The 19,125-nt window shown below is 43.3% G+C and overlaps 1 protein-coding gene across 1 annotated transcript in view; it reads left to right on the top strand.

Moving 5' to 3' along the window:
* CMTR1 (cap methyltransferase 1) overlaps nt 1–19,125 on the top strand; it is a 49,508-nt gene that overhangs the window by 28,760 nt on the left and 1,623 nt on the right. Inside the window, exons 14-23 of the mRNA XM_012746867.2 lie at nt 10,477–10,533; nt 11,307–11,364; nt 11,806–11,874; nt 12,804–12,935; nt 13,850–13,972; nt 14,659–14,750; nt 15,420–15,488; nt 16,833–16,880; nt 17,685–17,797; nt 18,372–18,480. Coding sequence (XP_012602321.1) covers nt 10,477–10,533; nt 11,307–11,364; nt 11,806–11,874; nt 12,804–12,935; nt 13,850–13,972; nt 14,659–14,750; nt 15,420–15,488; nt 16,833–16,880; nt 17,685–17,797; nt 18,372–18,480 — 870 coding nt within the window. The remainder of the gene's footprint in view (nt 1–10,476; nt 10,534–11,306; nt 11,365–11,805; nt 11,875–12,803; nt 12,936–13,849; nt 13,973–14,658; nt 14,751–15,419; nt 15,489–16,832; nt 16,881–17,684; nt 17,798–18,371; nt 18,481–19,125) is intronic.

Below are 19,125 nucleotides of genomic sequence, written 5' to 3'. Positions count from 1 at the left end.
CAGAGAGCAGCCTATGTTCCTGGAGGCAGGAGTGATTTCCCTTTAATTATTGTTGTGTGTAAAAGGCCATCATGGTGGTTGCCTTGTGAAGTTCCCTGTTGGGAGGCAGGAGATGGATAGAAGGCAAGTGGTGTGCAACATGCTTTGGAAGTGCCAAACTTTGCCAGTTCATGACTTCTCCAGATGGTGATCTGAATGTTGTTTTCTTTACCTTCGTTGTTTTCTCCACTCTCTATTTAGTGGTAATAATTTAAAGTTGTGACATTTGGCTCAGTTCTCTCTGTGGGTAGGCCTTAGTAAAGAGTTTCGAGTTAGGTTGGAGGGTTGTATAGTAGCAATGAATCAATTGAAAGTGCTCTTTAGGGGCCAAACAGGTGTTGGAAAGGCCATACCTAAGAGTCCAACCTCAAGTCTCCCAGAAAAGTTTGAAGGTATACATGGCCCTGGAGCATCATAGAAGGGGAGGAAGTCTTTATCCTGCTCTTATTTTTCCAGCATCACCTGGTATTTTAACTTTCTGCTGTATTACCATATTAGCTCTCTCATCTTGATAGTATTGCTAGGTACCAAGGTAGAGCATACACTAAACTTCAGCATGTTACAGATGAGGAAACAGGCCCAGGGCCCTGTCTAGCTAGAGCTTTGTAACACTTTTGGGCTATATAACACTTCTTTTTGCTGCACCATACTGCCATCTGCTACAGGTGTGCATGGATACATGGTGAAACTGGACTTCTTTTCAGTGTTTCCAATAGCATAGACTATTAAGGCACCCTGTAACCAATGACTTTTCTTTCTCTCTCTCCCTCCCTCCCTCCCTCTCTCTCTCTCTTTCTTTCTTTCGTAGCTATGTCAGAACACTTTTTTTTTTTTTTTGAGACAGAGTCTCACTTTTGTTGCCCAGGCTAGAGTGCCGTGGCGTCAGCCTAGCTCACAGCAACCTCAAACTCCTGGGCTCAGGCAATCCTTCTGCCTCAGCCTCCCAAGTGGCTGGGACTACAGGCATGCGCCACCATGCCCGGCTAATTTTTTCTATATATATTAGTTGGCCAATTCATTTCCTTCTATTTATAGTAGAGACAGGGTCCCGCTCTTGCTCAGGCTGGTTTCGAACTCCTGACCTCGAGCAATCCGCCTGCCTCAGCCTCCCAGAGAGCTAGGATTACAGGCGTGAGCCACCACGCCCGGCCAGAACACTTTTTTTTTTTTTAAATTGAGGTATAATTTCATAAGTGAAATGCACATCTTATATATGTTAATCGGTTTTGACAAGTGCATATATCCATTGTAGTCTACATCCCTATTGAGATAAAAAAATCATTTCCATCACCTCAGTAAGCTTCTTTGTCCCCCTGCTTAGTCAACCCCATAGTAACCCCTCTTCTGATTTTTGTCATCATAGGTTATTAAATAGTTTTGCCTGTTCTAGATCTTTGTATAAATGGAATCATATAGTGTGCACTTTTGTGTCTGGCCCTTTTCTTCACCATAATGTTTTTGAGATTCATTCATTTTGTGTTAGTTTGGATTTTTTTTTTTGCTGAGTAGTATTCCATTATATGGATATAATATATATATCCATATATAGTGTTGATGGCCACTTCAGATATTTCCAGTTTGGGACTATTATAAATAAAGTTGCTACAAACATTCTTGTACAAAACTATTGGTGGAGGCTGGGCACAGTGGCCCACGCCTGTAATCCTAGCACTCTGGGAGGCCGAGGTTGGAGGATTGCTTGAGGTCAGGAGTTTGAGACTAGCCTGAGCAAGAGCGAGACCCCGTCTCTGCTAAAAATAGAAAAAATTAGCCAGGCGTGGTGGCACATGCCTGTAGTCTTGGCTACTTGGGAGGTTGCAGCAGGGGGATTGCTTGAGCCCAGGAGTTTGAGGTTGCTGTGAGCTAGGCTGACGCCACAACACTCTAGCCCGGGTAACAGAGCAAGGCTCTGTCTCAACAACAACAACAAAAAACATTTGGCAAGTTGGGCATGGTGGCTCACATCTATAATCCCAGCATTTTGGGAGGCAGAGTTGGGACTCAAGGCCAGAACTTCAAGACCAGCCTGGGCAATATAGCGAGACCCCATCTCTTCACAAAATAGAAAAAATTAGCCAGGCATGCCTGTAGTCCTAGCTACGTGGGAGGCTGAGGTGGGAGGATCACTTGAGCCTAGGAGTTAAGGCTGTAGTGAGGTCTGATTACACCACTGCACTATTGTCCAGCCTGGCAGACAAAGTGAGACCCTGTCTCTAAATAAATACATACTTACTTTTGGTGGACAAATGTTTTTATTTCTCTTGGATAAAAATACCTCAGAGTGGGAAATTCTGGATCATTGGGTAGATGTATGTTTAACTATTTTAAAATGCCATATAGTGTTCTAAAGTGGTTGTACTGTTTTATATTCCCTCTAATGAAGTATGAAGTTCTTGTTGCTCTACATTTTTGCCAGCATTTGATATTGTCAGTTTTTTTCATGTTAGCCATTCTGTTGGGGTATAGTGTTATATAATTGTGGTTTTAATTTGTATTTCTGTGATGACTAATGATGTTAAACCCTTTTTTATGTACTCATTCGCTACTTGTGTGTCCTCTTTTATGAGGTTTCTAAGTCTTTTGACTATTTAAAAATTGATTTGTCTTTCTATTAAGTTATGGGAATTATTTGTATATTCTAGATAAAAGTCCTGTGTCAAATGTGTATTGTGAATATTTTTCCCCAGTCTGTGACTTGTCTATTCATTTTATGAATGGTGTCTTCTGATAATAAAATGTTTACAAATTTTTTTGAGTTCTTATTATTTGCTTATATTGGTTAAATATACATAACATAAAATTTACCATATTAGCCATTTTAAAATGTACCATTCAGTGGCATTAAGTATATTCACATTGTTGTATAACCATCATCACTATACACTGTAGAGAACTTTTTCATGTTTTTCAAATAGAAACTCTATGCCCATTAAATAATAACTCCCCATCTCCCCCTTCCCTCAGCCCCTGGTAACCTCTATTATACTTTCTGTGTCTATGAATTTGTCTATTCTAGGTATCACATATAATAGAATCATATAGTAATTATCCTTTTATATTTGGCTTACTTTACTTAGTGTTATATTTCCAAAGTTCATGTGTTAGAATTTCATTCCCTTTTAAGGCTGAATATTATTCCATTGTACATATGTACTATATTTTGTTTATCTATTCATTTGTTTGAGTTGTTTCTACCTTTTAGCTATTATGAATAATAGTGTTATGAACATTGGTGTGCAAGTGTCTGTTTGAGTCCTGTTTTCAGTTCTTTTGAGATATATCTAGAAGTGCAAATGCTAGAGCATATGGTGCTTATTTTTTAGAGGAAGCAAGCACCATACTGTTTTCCACTGTGGCTGCACCATTTTACATCAGCATTGTGCAAGGGTTCCAGTTTTCATATCCTTACCAATACTTGTTTTTTCTATTTTTGTCCATTTTTTAATTGGGTTTTTTGGTTGGTGAATTATAAGAATACTTTATATATTCTGGATATTAACCCCGTATCAGATTTTTTATTTGAGAATATTATTTCATATTCTGTAGGTTGTTTTTCACTCTGTTGACTCTGTCCTTTGATGCACAGTTTTAAATTTTAATGCAATTTACCTAATTTTTTTATTACCTATGCTTTTGGTGTCCAGGAAGTCATTGCTAATGTCATAAAGCTTTCCCCTATGTTTTCATCTAAAAGTTTTATACAGATGTAGAAACTGAGGCTAAAAAAAAAAATAAATAAATAAAATAAAATAAAAGTTTTATGATTTTAGCTGTTACATTGTTTGATCCATTTTGAGTTAATTTTTGTATATAGTGTTAGGTAAGGGACTTTGTTCTTTTTTTTTTTTTTTTTTTTTTTTTTTTGAGACAGAGTCTCACTTTTGTTGCCCAGGCTAGAGTGAGTGCCATGGCGTCAGCCTAGCTCACAGCAACCTCAAACTCCTGGGCTCAAGCGATCCTCCTGCCTCAGCCTCCCAAGTAGCTGGGACTACAGGCACGCACCACTATGCCCGGCTAATTTTTTTGTATATATACTTTTAGTTGGTCAATTAATTCCTTTCTATTTTTAGTAGCGACGGGGTCTCGCTCAGGCTGGTTTCGAACTCCCGACCTCGAGCAATCCGCCCGCCTCAGCCTCCCAGAGTGCTAGGATTACAGGCGTGAGCCACCACGCCCGGCCAACTTTGTTCTTTAGCATGAGGATGTCCAGTTTTCCCAACACCATTTGTTGAAAAAACTGCTCTTTCCCCATTGAATGGCCTTGGCACCCTTGTGAAAAATTATTTGGCCATATGTGTAAGACCTTATTTCTGGGCGCTCTCTTCTGTTCCATGGTTCATGTCTCTTTATGCCAGAATCACGTGGTTTTTGATTACTGTAGCTTTGTATTAATTTTTAAATCAGGAAGCGAGAGTCCTCCAACTTTTTGCTTATCATTTTCAAGATTGTTTTTGGCTATTTGGGGTCCCTTGAGATTCCATCTGAATTTTAGGATTGGGTTTTTCTATTTATACAAAAACTATCATTGGGATTTTGAAAGGGATTGCATTGAATCTGTGGGTTACTTTGGGGATTATGGTCATCTTAACAATAATAAGTCTTCCAGCCCATGAACATGAGATCTTTTTATTTATTTATGTCATTTTTAATTTCTTTCAAAATTGTTTTGTAGTTTTCAGTGTACAAGTCTTTCACATCTTTGTGTTTATGTATTCCTAAGTATTTTGTTCTTTTTGATGTTGTAATAGAATTGTTTTCTTAATTTCCTCTTGGGAATATTCACTGTTAGTGTATAGAAGTGTGACTGATTTTTATCTGTTGATGGTGTATCCTGTAAGTAGCATTTATTAACTAGTAAATGAATTCATTTGTTATAACAGGTTTTTGTGGAACCTTTAGGGTTTTCTACATAAAAGTTCATGCCAACTATGAAGTGAGATAATTTTACTTCTTTCCAATTTAAATACCTTTAAATTTTAAATTTTGAGGAAATTCAATTTATCAATTTTTCTCTGTAGGTTAGTGATTTTTGTTTTCTCTAAAAATCTTTAAACATGTGTGAGTCTAATTCAGGGCTCTCTGTTCTGTTCTGTTAATCTGCTTGTCCTTTTGCCAGTACCATACTGTCTAGATGACTGTGCCTTAACAAAAGAAGTTTGAAGTGAGGGTAGTGTATGTTCCTCAGCTTTGTTCTTCTTTTTCAATATTGTTTTAGCTAGTCTAGGTTTTGTGTTTCCACATGCAAAATCCCAGATTTTACAATCAGCTTGTCAATTTCTATAGAAAGCCTGCTGAAGTTTTGATAGTGATTACATTGAATTTATTTGCTAATTTTGGGGGAATGGACAGCTTAACAATGTTGAATCTTCCCATCCATGAGCAAGCAATAGCTGTCCATTTATTTATATTGTCTTTATTGTCTCTCAGCAATGTTTTCAGTATAGAGGTTCTACATGTTTTTTTGTTAAATTTATCCCTAAGAATTTTATGGGTGTGGTGCTATTATAAATGGTATTTTTAAATTGCTGCAATATGGAAATAAGAGTGATTTTTGTATATTGACTGTATCTTGTGAGAATGCTTAATTTACTTAGTAGATTTTTGTAGGTTCCTTAAGATTTTTTGCATACAAAATCATGTCTTTTGCAGATAAAGACAGTCTTATTGTTTTCTTTTCAACTGGTATGCCTTTTATTTCTTTTTCTCATCTTATTGCACTGACTAGTTTCTCTAGTATGTTGAATTAAAGTGATGAGAGCAGACACTCTTGCCTTGTTCCTCATTTTAAGTAGAAAGTGTTTAAACATTATGATGTTAGCTATGTAATTTTTGGCTGGGTACAATGGCTCATGCTTGTAATCACAGCACTTTGGGAGGCTGAGGCAGGCGGATCACTTGAGGCCAGGAGTTTGAGACCAGCCTGAGCAACATAGCAAGACCCCATCTCTAAAAAAAATATATATATAGCTGGGTGTGGTAGCACACATCTGTAGTCCCAGCTACTCGAGAGGCTGAGGCAGGAGGATTGTTTGTGCCCAGGAGTTCAAGGCTACAGTAAGCTATGATCACACCACTGCCCTCCAGCCTGGGCGACCAAGTGAGACCCTGTTTCAGTTTAAAAAAGAAGTATGATGTTAGCTGAATGCTTTTTGTAGATGTCCTTTATCAGCTTGACAAATTTTTTTTCTATACCTAGTTTGCTGAGAATTTTTTTTATTATGAATGGGTGTTTAATTTTGTCAAATACTTTTTCTGTATCTATAGAAATTATAATGATTTTTCTTCTTTATTCCAATAATTGTATGCAATGAATTACATTGCTTGATTTTCCAATAGTAAACAAATCTTGCATTTTGGGGATAAACTCTAGTTGGTCATGATATATTCGCTTTTATATATTCCTACGTTTGATTTACCAACATTTTATTAAGGATTTTTGTGTCTATATTCATGAGAAATATTAGTCTCTAGTTGTGTATTCTTTTGAAGTCCTTGTCTGGTTTTAGTATCAGTGTTATGCTGGTCTCATAAAATGGCTTGGGAAGTGTTTCTTCTTCTTTAATTTTCTGAAATAATTTGTGTAAGATTGGTAGTTTTTATTTTTTAAATCTTTAATAGAATATACATCAGTGGAGCTGTTTGAGCCTGGAGTTTGCTTTATGGGAAGTTTTAAAAATGTAATCTTTTACAGATATAGGGCCCTTTAGATTTTCTGGGGAGTTTTGTGTGTGTGTATGTTTTCATTGAATTTGTGTTTTTCAGTTAGTTGTCCATTTCATCTAAGGTGTTGAATTTATTGGCATGAAGTTATTAATAATGTCACCTTATCTTTCCATGCCTGTAGGAGCTCTAATACTCTTCATTCTTTCATTCTTTATACTGGTGTTATGTTTTCTCTCTTTTATTCTTAACCAGTTTTTTTTTTTTTTTTTTTTTTGAGACAGAGTCTCACTTTGTTGTCCAGGCTAGAGTGAGTGCCGTGGCGTCAGCCTAGCTCACAGCAACCTCAAACTCCTGGGCTTGAGTGATCCTTCTGCCTCAGCCTCCCGAGTAGCTGGGACTACAGGCATGCGCCACCATGCCCGGCTAATTTTTTAAATATATATCAGTTGGCCAATTAATTTCTTTCTATTTATAGTAGAGACGGGGTCTCGCTCTTGCTCAGGCTGGTTTTGAACTCCTGACCTTGAGCAATCCGCCCGCCTCGGCCTCCCAAGAGCTAGGATTACAGGCGTGAGCCACAGTGCCCGGCCTTCTTAACCAGTTTTGTTAGGAGTTAGCACTTTTATTAATCTTTTAAAGAACTAACTTCTTACCTGGTTGATGTTATTGTGTTTTCTTTTTATGAGTTTCCACACTTATTTTTATTTCCTTCATTCTAATTACTTTGGGCTTAACTTACTCTTCTTTCTTTTAGCTGCTTTGATTTTAGACCTTTCTTCCTTTCACTCATATATATATATAATTTTTTTAATGCTACAAATTACCCTTTAAGGACTACGATAGCTGAATCTCCTGTATTTTGTTAAGTGTCTTTTCATTATCATATGGTTTAAATATTTTTAAACTTTTGCTTGTGATTTGTTCTTTGATTCATGGATTATATATGTGTGTGGTATTTACTATCTAGATAATTTGGAATTTTCAAGATATTTATTAGATTTAACCCCTTCATTTACACAGGATGTACTCTATAATTTTGAAGCTTTGAAATTCATTGAGGTTTATTTTATGGCCCATTATATGCTCTATCTTGGTGAATATTCCAACTGTCGGTGTTTGGTATAGTGATCTATAAATAAATATTAATTTGATCAAGTTGGTTCATAGTGTTTTTCAAATCATCTATATCTTAACTGATATTTTGACTACTTATTTTATCAATTGCTATGAGGGCTATTAAACTATGATTATTGGTTTGTCTGTTTCTTCTTTAGTTTTATCAGTTTTTATTTCATCTATTTGGGATCTTTGTTATTAGGCATGTACACATTTAAGATTGTTTTATCTTCTTGATGGGCCTTTTATCATTATGAAATAATCTTATTTATCTCTAGTAATACTCTTTGTCTTAAAGTCTGCTTTGTCTGATTTTAATATAGCCACATCAGCTTTCCTTAGTTGAGTGTTTGCATGGTCTTTTTCTGTCCGTCTTTGTCTTTATGATTAAGTGTGTTTCTTGTAGACACATGTGGTTAAAGCTTACCTTTTTGTGTCCAGTCAGGATAAAAATCTAAGCCCTTTTAATTAGAGTAGTTAGTACATTTACATTGAGTGTAATTATTAATGTTGAGGTTTAAATCCCCTATCTTGGTTGTTTGATTTCTCTTTATTCTGTCTGTTCTTTGTTCCTCTCTGTTCCTTTCTTCTGTCTTTTTTTTGGGGTGGGGCTAATTCAGTATTTTTTAACATTCCTTTTATCTCCTTGGGTTTTTTTTAAAATGTCTTTTGTGTTATGTTTTAGTTGTTGCTCTGGAGATTACAATATGAATCTTTAAATTATCATAGTCTACCTTCCAAAAATATTCTACTGCTTTATTAACCCAACTTTATATTGTTGTATTTTGACTTTTAGCAGTTTATAGTCTTTTAAGGAGATTTAAAGACTATACACACACATCTATATCTCTATTTTTTTTTTTTAAGTCCTTTAGTTATTTACTGACATACTTACCCTTTCTGGTGTTCTTCATTCCTTGCTATAAAACCAGATTTCTATTTGGAATCATTTCCCTTCAGACTAAAGAATTTCTTTTAGCCTATTTTTGTAGTATGAGTCTTTTGGAGACCAATTCCTTCAGCATTTGTCTATTTAAAAATGTAATGTATTTATTTTCCTTTCCTTTTTTTTTTTTTTTTTTTTTTTGAGACAGAGTCTCACTCTGTTGCCTGGGCTAGAGTGCCGTGGTGTCAGTCTAGCTCACAGCAACCGCAAACTCCTGGGCTCAAGCGATCCTTCTGCCTCAGCCTCCCGAGTAGCTGGGACTACAGGCATGTACCACCACGACCAGCTAATTTTTTCTATATATTTTTAGTTGGCCAATTAATTTCTTTCTATTTTTTTAGTGGAGACGGGGTCTTGCTCTTACTCAGGCTTGGTCTCGAACTTCTGAGCTCAAACAATCTCCCCACCTCGGCCTCCCAGAGTGCTAGGATTACAAGCGTGAGCCACCGTGCCTGGCCCTACTTCCTTTCATTTTTGAAGGATATTTTCACTGGATGTGAAATTTGAGATTGACATTTTTTTTCTTTTAATACTTTAAAGATACTATTCCATGGTTCTCTGCCTCTTTTGTTTCTGATCAGAAGTCAACCATTATTCTTATTGTTTTCCTATATGTCATGTGTCTTTCTTCCTCTGGCTGCTTTCAAGATTTTCTCTTTATTTGTAGCAGGTTGACCTTGATACATTTATATGTGGTTTTCTTTGTATTTATTCTGCTTGTGGTTCACTGACCTTGGATCTGTGGATTGATTTCATTCATCAATTTGGGAAATTTCTTGGTCATTATCTTGTCGATATTTTTTGTTTTATTCTTTCCTCTGCTTCTGGGACTCCATTTGTATTTATGTTAAGCAGTGTTTTATTGTCCCAAATAGAAATAAAATTGATCTGTGATTTTTTTTCCACTTTGTTCTCTTTATGTTTCAGTTTGAGTTCTGTTCACCTGTCTGTCCTCCAGTTCACTGATTCTTTCCTCTACCATGTTCAGTATTTTCACCCCATCAAAATAATGATCCATCTATAATATAATTCTTTTCATTTCTAAAATTTTTATTTACCTTTTAAAAATATAGTTTCTATATCTTTGCTGAAATTCTCTATCTTTTTGTTCATGTTGTCCAACTTTTCCACTAAATCTTTTAACATGTTTATCACAGTTATTTTAACAGCCCTATCTGAGGATTCCAACATTTGGGCCATCTCTGGGTCTTGTTCTATTGGACTCTTTTCCCTCTTGTCAATGGGTCACACTTTCTGGCTTCATAACATGTCTCATAATTTTTTTTAAGTGCCAGACATTGTGTGTAAAAGAGTATTGGATACTAAAGTAGAAAGGGTGGCTGATAGTGTAGATGAATTGAGTCAATGTAGTCAATTAGTTGAACTGGGTATGGGCTTCGTTGTTGCTTTATAAATAATCAGTTCACCACTACTTTCAAATTATTTAAGTGTGGGATCAGACTTTCCTTTTAGTAGGACTTGGGATCTGCATGTCTGGAGGGTTTTACTCAGTTCTCCTGCTCTACCCTTTACTAAGCCCCATATAACTGCACCTTGGGAGTAGGGGTGGGGAAGGTAGTTCTCTCTCAACTCTCCAATCCCTCCCCCAAATATAGATGGCTACTGCTCTGGTTAAACTTTTCTGACTTGATGTCCTTTGGCTGTCTTTTTTGGTAATCTTGGGATAAAATAATTTTTTTTTTCCCTCCTAGCCACTGTAGTCTGCAGATCAAAGCTCTGGCCAAAATCCATGCCTTTGTTCAAGACACGTGAGTGTTGTCCACTTTTCAGAATTCACTTATTCAAGGGAAGATTTACTTTGCTCCTCCCTCAAAATGGCTCTTTTTTTCATCTTAACAAACATTTAAAAACACCTACTCTTTTATCTTGTACTCTGCTGTGATCTCTGAAGGACACCAGAGAAGTATATGGCATGAAACTTGTCCTCACATACTAAACATTGTCTTTGGGCAGATAAGAGTAACTGGGGAAAGGGATACAGGACAAGTTGTGAGCAGTGCATGGGAGGGCGTAGATTGGCAGAGCACAAGTAGAATACGTGATGTTTACGGAACCCAGAGTAAAGAGTGGTTGAAAGGGGAAAGGCCAGACTAGTCGGGGAAAGCCTCTGGTAGGGTGACCATAAGCTAATTCAGCTTTGTGGGGCATAGTAACATCCGTCGGGATGGGCTTAATGTGGCCTGTGTTAGCAGAGGGGGAGCCAGAACGTGCTGATGAGTGATTGGAAGAGGAGCGCGTGTGGGGACCCTGGCATCCAGGTGGTCAGGAGGGTACTCTCTTCCCTTCCTATTGTGGCGGGAAGGGGAGATAATCCCAATTCGTGTACACCTGAGCTCCCATCTCCAAGATGAGCGCCATGAGAGTGTTGTAAGCACCCGGGGCCAATAGCAGCATGGCCTCTGTGTGTGCACTCACATGTTTATTCATCAGGTCTCCTCTCTTAGGGGTTCTCAGGGGGGCATGGGGGCACACTCCTGTGCCTCTTGGAGGTTTTAATCACTTACTGGCTTCATTTTCCCAGGACCCTGAGTGAGCCTCGGCAGGCAGAAATCCGGAAAGAGTGCCTCCGACTCTGGGGGGTGAGCATCTTGTTCAGCCCGTTGTCACTCCAGGGCAGGGAAACCGTAGAGAAGAATAGGATTGACTCCCACCCCTGTGGCCTTAGGTCACCCCCCACCTGAAAACTGCTGCTGCTGTACAGTATTGCTCCTTGTTACCTCTTTGGCTCTTTCACTGCCAGTTTGGCCCTACAGCTGGGTCAGAAAGGACAGGGATGGTGGGTGGACAGGCTTCATTTAGCTGCTTCCCATTCTCAGTAGTCTTTGGGATGTGCGACCACAGGGCCTGAAAGGGAACAGTTACTGAATTATTCACCTCCATCCCCCTCATTCCAGTCTCCTTTGTCATGTGCCATTTCCTCTTCCCTAGTCCGAACCTGTCCCCTCACCTGCGTACCCTCACTCCTAGTGTTGGTCAAAAGGGCATTTGAAAAATCAAAACCCCTTGCTGTCTTGTTTCAGATCCCAGACCAGGCTCGAGTTGCTCCTTCTTCCTCAGACCCCAAATCTAAGTTCTTTGAGCTAATCCAGGTAAGTCTGGTGTCTGTCGTGAAAATAAGAAGTTGGAGGCCTGTCTCTAGGTGTAGACAGTATCCTTGTGGTCCCCAGATGCATGTCCTCCAGAGGGCTTGTGCAGGTCCTCTCCCATGCTCTGAGGCTGCTGCAGTTGGGAACCAGTGGTACAGCGTGTTGAGTTCTCCAAGGAGCACATCAGGCCAGTTGAAGATTCTTGTCCAGAGATGTGCTTATGCTCAGCGTTCCTACCACCCTAGTGCTGGTGGTCATGCCCTGGCAGGTCCAGGGTCCTGTGGGATTTGCCTGCAGAGGAGACATGGAACGTGGGAAGATTGTAGACAGGGGAGCTGGGCAGAGGGCTGAGGTATCTGCCAGGGTGGCCTAATCCTTGGTTCCTTGTCCTGTTTCTGCTGTGTTTTTCTACCACACAACTTCCAGCTTTTCCCTGGGCTTCATTTAAATCTGGCATAGATCATGGGCCATTATGCTGGTTTTGTGGAGTCAGGCACTGGAGACTGAGGTTCGAGATAGTCTCAAAAGAATAGCATGTGTACGTTTTTCTGAATGGGATAGAGAGATCACTTAACCACTCTCAAACCAACTGCTCAAGAATCCTTGCCTTCAATTTTATTGAAAGGGCAGCTTTTACATTCTTGTGACATTTTCTTACAGCTCCGATAAATCAATCTGTACGTGGGAACTCAGTGTTCTTTCCTCTCCCATCCTTCCTAATAGTTGTTACAGGGGCACTCCAAGCAGAGGGAAATAGATCTCACTTAGTGCATGGTTAGGTGGAGAAGGGAGTGCAGAGAAGCATATTTCAGAGATCAAGTGCTTCCTGTCCCTTGCCTCTCCCGGCCTGCCCCCAGACTCCTATAGGCACCCATACTGTGTGACTGTCCCTTGCCCCAACCCAGCAGTGTTTTCTCTGACTTGTGCTGCAGGGCACTGAGATCGATATCTTCAGCTACAAGCCCACGCTACTCACCTCTAAAACCCTGGAGAAGATCCGTCCTGTGCTTGACTACCGCTGCATGGTGTCTGGCAGCGAGCAGAAGTTCCTCATTGGCCTGGGGGTGAGTCTGCAGCTGGCTTCCTACCCAGTTTGGGATGGCAGAATTGCCCTCTGGGAATCTGGACAGCTGCCTGCCACTCCAGTGCATGTTCTCTTGGCACCAAAGAGCTGGGGCTTTGATCCTAGTGAAGGTATTTCTTGAAACTTCATTTCCTTTCTTCCTCTGAGTTTGCCAAGTGTCATTCATTCGTTCTTTCACTTATTCATGATTTTTGTTTCTTTAACTCTGTGCATTGCTAAAGGGAACACTGCTGCTTTTCTTATGATATGGAGCTTCCCAGGCTAGCAGCATGGTCAGCAGGCTAATCTGGCTTGAGCCCATGCAGCCATTTCTCTGCAGCAGCACCACCACCCTATTGCCATCCCATCTTGCAAAGACACCCTCTGTCCTTACCCTGGGCCCCCTGGAGTGTAAAATGAGGTGAGGGAAAGCCTTGGCAAGTTCTCTATCTTAATTGGGTAAAGTCATTGCTTTTCCTTTCAACTCTGACTTGTCTTTCTGTATAATTTGATCTCTTTTTCCTTAATTAACTACTTTTATGTCCTCTCATGCTTTGTCTTTTTCTCCTTTTCTTTTTTTCTCTTTTCTGCTCCCTGGACCCTTCACCAAACCCACCCCAGACACACACCAACCTGGATTTTATTCAGGGCCACTGATCATGGACTTAGGTCTTTTGAATGGGCCTGTTTTCTTCCTGTAACAGGACTGAGCCAGATCACTACTTTCCTCCTGCGGAGGCAGTGGAGAACACTGCTGTCATGATCACTGAAGTATAATAAACTTAATCTTGTGTAGACATTTTCTTTGGACATTTCCCAACCCCATCAGCTTCTAGCTGCCAACTAAAAGCTCTTTTGAGAACTGAGCCTCTTACCCCTCAATCTCCTAACCCAGTCTTTTCTCTCTGCCTACAGAAGTCTCAGATCTACACGTGGGATGGTCGCCAGTCAGACCGCTGGGTCAAGCTGGACCTGAAGACAGAGCTGCCCCGGGACACTCTGCTCTCTGTGGAAATTGTGCATGAGCTGAAAGGGGAGGTCAGAGATGGTTCTGCTTAGGCGTTGGCCCTGCAGCAAGGGGACTGGGCTACCGCTGAGCCTGGCCCTTTGCCCTGAGTTAACTTGGTTACACTGTGTGTGTGTTGACAGGGCTCAGGGCTGAGGAAGGGTTTTGTAATTATTCCTTCTCCTCGAGCAGTTGCTGTAAGCCACAGTAGATTCAGGTCGGAAGGAGCACAGTGTCTGTGTGTGTTGGAGGAGATCTCGATCATCTCTGTGCATTGAGGGCCCTGGTGGGCCTGATGGGTATTTTTTTAGCAGCTGATTGAATTTTTGACCAGGGATCCCTTGGGAAAGAAGAGATTTCTTATTTCTCAGGAGCTTTGAGTATTATAGCTAAATGGCTAACATTCAGAATAGACAGTGGGAACGGTTGGCAAAGGGGTGGGCAGCTGGGCCTGCTGGAGCACGGTGGCAGCAGTCCTGATGGGTTTGAGGTTCAAGGGGCTCATCATCCAAAGCCACAGATACTCCCCTGCTCAGAAGCTCAGGTCAGTCTGGTGTGGAGAATCAGCTAGGAGGGAGGCAAGAGAAATATCCTGTGTTTAGAGCCCCACCCTTCCCCCAGCCGTAGGTGGAATGGAGGCCAGCATGCCATGGTGGGCAGTGTGGGCCACAGGCTGTTGCCTAGCAGAGTGGACAGTGTAGTGTACTTGTCCTTCTAGGGGAAGGCCCAGCGGAAGATCAGTGCCATCCACATCCTCGATGTCCTCGTGCTCAATGGCAGCGATGTTCGGGAGCAGCACTTTAACCAGCGGTCTGACCCTGGGCCCCAGGGTAGGGAGGGTGGGGTAGGCCAGGGCTGCTCTGTGGGTGGCATCCTCCCAGGCTGGGCCCCTCACCCAGGCCTTCTCTGCTTGTGGTCATCCTGAGAGTTTCCCTCTCCCACCCACTGGCCATTCCCAAGGGCAGGGTGAGAAATTGGTATTGGCACTTCAGAGTCTGCTGGGGCTTAAGCCTTGGTTGTCATAGATACCAACACACTCTGTTTTGCCACAGCTGCTCAGATTGATATTTGTGTTAAGGATGAGTAAGAGTGACCTTGTGGGAAGAGAAAGGACTCCTCTAAAGAAATGTCCTGTGTTTGAGTGGGTACACTGTGGTGTCTGTGGTTTGGGGTGACTGGGCAGGCACAGTACAGATGATGCTTGCAGTTGTAGTGGAGGTGACTGAGCACAGCTAAAGGCGTACTTCAGGAAAACCAACAACATAGTGTAACTAGAAGCCAGAGTGCAGAGAGGGAAGGGCATGAACAAAGACATTGTGGAGAAGGGCAGGGTGGCCTTCCTGAAGGGCATGGGTGGTCTTGGAGCAGTTTTGGTGCAGATTCATGAGGTTCTCCCATTTGTGCTGTGAAAACACCCTGGGGACGGGTGCTGGTGGAGCCACCCTTGCTTGCCTCTGAGAAACTCTGTTTGGATTGTAGAATTAAGCTCGCTGAGAAATTTGTGAAAGCCGTTTCCAAGCCTAGTCGGCCTGACATGAATCCCATCAGGTGAGCATATGGTCGCTCGCCTCCCAACTCCCCTCCCTGTTGCTGCTTTCTGGCCGACTCCCGATCCTGTCCAGTGAGGGGTGGGAGCATTGAGTGGCGAGAACAGGCAAAGTTGGTGTTAGAGATAAGGCTGCCCTTGACAAGCAATTTGGGGGCCCTCGGGGGTAACAACTGCCCAGAGTATCTCCCTATCCTGCCAGGCACATGGGGGCAACTCCACAGGTGGAGATTCAGTCCTGACATACTTCTGAGAGTGCTAACACACCTCAGGAGTCACCATTCACACTTGAGTCTCATTAGCATATCACCTGGCCTTCCGTTTTTTTTCAGGTATGAAAAAGGTGCTGAGGGCAAGGAAATTTTGAACATGAAAGGAAGGATGGTTTGAGGGAGTGGGACCCTCGGTGCTTGAGGAGAGGCCAAGGCTTATTGTCATGTTAGGTAATGTGAAAGTTCTAGGCCCCTAGGAGGGAAGGGAGGAAGAGAACAGAGTCAGGGAGAAGACAGATGGAGAGCAGACTTTTCCACAGTGGGCCGAGGGCTGAGGTTATTACCAAAAGGCCACTGCTTAGCCTTGCTCCTTGGGGCTTCATGTGGCTTAAGTGTCTGTTTATACTTCATCAAAATCATTTTTATTATTTTTAATGTAAATTTGCTTAGTTAAAATTAAATCCAGTATTATGAATATACTTTATAGATGTCATGTGAAAGTCTAAAAGGAATTTCTGTACTTTAAAATGTCCTGTCTGCTAGGTCCTGAAAGGCAGCTCCCAGGGACCTGGTCTCCATGGCTTGCGGTCTCTTGCTGGGTCTCTGGGAACCTTGCCGAGTAGCAGTTCCAAAGGCACATTCAGGGCCCCCCAGAGGTGGAGGGCTGGGCGCCAGGCAGAAGCCCTCATCCTGGGTAGGGGCACCTACCCACTAACCACTAGGGGTAACAGGACTGTTAGGACTATTTAGAAGTAACTCTGCTATACAAAGGCCGAAAATCCATGTACTCAGACCCGGCTTGTCCTTTGTTTTCTGGCCTCTGGTGATGGTGAAGATGGGGGTGGGAATGCTGGCAGAGACATCTTTGTCTGCCAAGACTTTTCTTCCTCTTTCTCCTTCTTGTCTCTGAGTAACCAGAGTTGCACGCTCCAGTTGCCCTGGCGCAGGCCTGGAATGGTGCCTGGCAGCTCTGAAACCTAGGGCTTGTCTGTGTAGGACCCTCGATCTTGGTGGGCTGGGTGGCTGCAGAGAGGACTTGAGGACAGGTGCAGAGGCTGCCTACCAGCTGCCTCCTGGAGGAGTACACCCCCCAGGAAGCCTTTGCCTATCCTCTCTCCATCCCTCTCCCTGCAGGGTGAAAGAGGTATACAGGCTGGAGGAGATGGAGAAGATTTTTGTCAGGTGAGTGACTCAACCAGCGTAGTCAGGTTTGGAGGGGAGCAGGGGTGGGGGGCATGGCTGTGTCCAGGATTCGTTTCCTATGTCTTTGTGGAGATGGGTTTGGGGTGGGGTGGTGAGGTGGCCCTGGAGGCTGCCTCTCTACCCCACACCCAACTTGCCTCTGTGTGGCTCCGCTGCAGCCAAGAGCCCCCGGCTGAGAGCTGATTCAGCACCCTGTCAGGAGGGGAGCAGGGCGGGTGTGTGTCATGCAGAAATACGGGCTCATTGATGCTGTAATAGTTACGGTTGTCCCTGTGAGGGGCAGAGCAGCAAGCTGCTTGAAACACCATAAATCCCAGCTCCCAGTGCTGAGAGAGATTGAGCCTGGAGGGGTAGAGGGGGCATAAACGCTCCCTCGTATTCTTAGCAGTGTGCAAGGTGCTCGGGTGCTCCCAGATCTGCGTCTTGTCCTGGGTGTGCTTATGTGGAGGTGTTAACTGGTTAGAGGCTGCAGTGTTGCCGTGGCACCTGGTTTCAGATCTCACCCTTATTAGTGTCACCCTGAAACTTCCCAAACAGCAGTGACACAACAGGGCCATCTGTTACCCCCATGCTTCCATGGCTTGGGAGGAAGTTCAGAACCTGAGTTCTAAACCCAGCACTGCCACTAACTCGTCTCTGTGCCTCAGTTTCTTCTTATGTCAAAGCAGGATAAAATACTGTGATTGTTATGATTTTGATATTAGCCAAAACTAACGTTTGGGCTTTTTCTCTCTGACACGCACATGTGCGCAACCTGTTTGCACCCTTACTCGGGGAAATCAGGTTAGAAATGAAGATCATCAAGGGCTCCAGTGGCATCCCGAAGCTCAGCTACACAGGGCGTGACGACCGGCACTTTGTGCCCACAGGCCTCTACATCGTCAGGACAGTGAATGGTGGGTGCTGAGTGACTGCTCCCTGCCCTGCCCCCTCCCGCTCCCAGCCAGAGGGACGGCCCAGACCCTGCCTGAGCCAGAGCTAAGGGCTCTCTATAAAGGTGGGCGGCAGCCGGGCCGGCTTTCTCAGAGGCGTGTGGAAGTTGGGTCGAGGGTGGGAGAGAGGAGCTCAGCCTGGATATACACACGTGGTGCTGCTACAGCAGGACAAGGGCTTCTCTGTAGACAGCAGCAGATCCAGAAAGTCAGGCTGAGGTTCTGTCCATTTGCACCCCCTTGTCTTCAGTGCTTTCTTGCTAACACAGTCCTGCATCCTCTGCCCAAGTCCTAGCAATGTCACCCTGAGGGCACATTGTCAGGACTGGGGTGGGGTTGTTGAGAAGTCATTTTCTTAGTCATCCTCGGAGCTCCTTTGGGCTGGTGATGAAGGCTGCTTCCTCATGGACTGTCGCCTGCCTGCTTTGGGGGGAGGTGGGAGTAGGATTGGAGGAAGCTATGTCCCTGTGCTGGCTGGTACTGTCCCTCACGGGTGCCTTGTGTCCTTTCTGGGCTGCTTCCCCCTTCCTCCTGTCAGAGCCGTGGACTATGGGATTCAGCAAAAGCTACAACATGAAGTTCTTCTACAACAAGAAAACCAAGAGCTCTACTTTCAGCCTCCCTGCAGACTCCATTGCCCCATTTCAGTAAGTAGCCCGCTCAGCAGTCCCTAGGACTGCAGTGGGATACCAGCCGGCCAGCCCTCCTGAGGCATTCTCCAGGTCCTCCTCCGACTGCTGCCCACGCAGGGGCTCCTCTGAGCCAGATTGAGCACCTTCATCCCCACAAAGGTGGGGATGGCAGTCCCTGCAGGTGGGGCTAGGCCTGGGAAATAAGCTCAGTGAGAGACAGTGATGCCTGGACCTGCTGTGATGGTTGGGGGTGCTGGGTGTGAAGGTCGCATCTGGGCAGTGCATCTGCCCCACAGAGCAGCCACTGCTTGCACGATGTTCTGACACTGGCCTGGTGGTGGGAACATGCTGAGGGTCCACAGCCTTGCCGCTTGCAACTCCAGGCCCCAGCGGTCCCACATCAGAACCCAGCGTCCATTTGCCAGCTTGTTGGCCATAGATTTCCACAGCAGCCCTAATGTACCTATAGTTAATCACTGACATTGTTTCTGTCACCACACTAACACTGTTCTATTAGAGAAGCACAGACAAACGAGGAATATCAGTAATTGTAGAAACAATGAGCAGCAACATCTGTTTGTTGGGAAAAGCTGGTTCTGGGAGGCAGGGAGGAACAGGTGGGGCCTGCTTGGTAGCTCTTGGCTGCCGGAGGGAAGACCT

This window comes from Microcebus murinus, chromosome 5 (genome assembly GCF_040939455.1).
Source record: "Microcebus murinus isolate Inina chromosome 5, M.murinus_Inina_mat1.0, whole genome shotgun sequence".
Taxonomy (NCBI): domain Eukaryota; kingdom Metazoa; phylum Chordata; class Mammalia; order Primates; family Cheirogaleidae; genus Microcebus; species Microcebus murinus.
The sequence above is the reverse complement of the archived record's forward strand: the minus strand, read 5'-3'. Positions and strand labels throughout refer to the sequence as shown.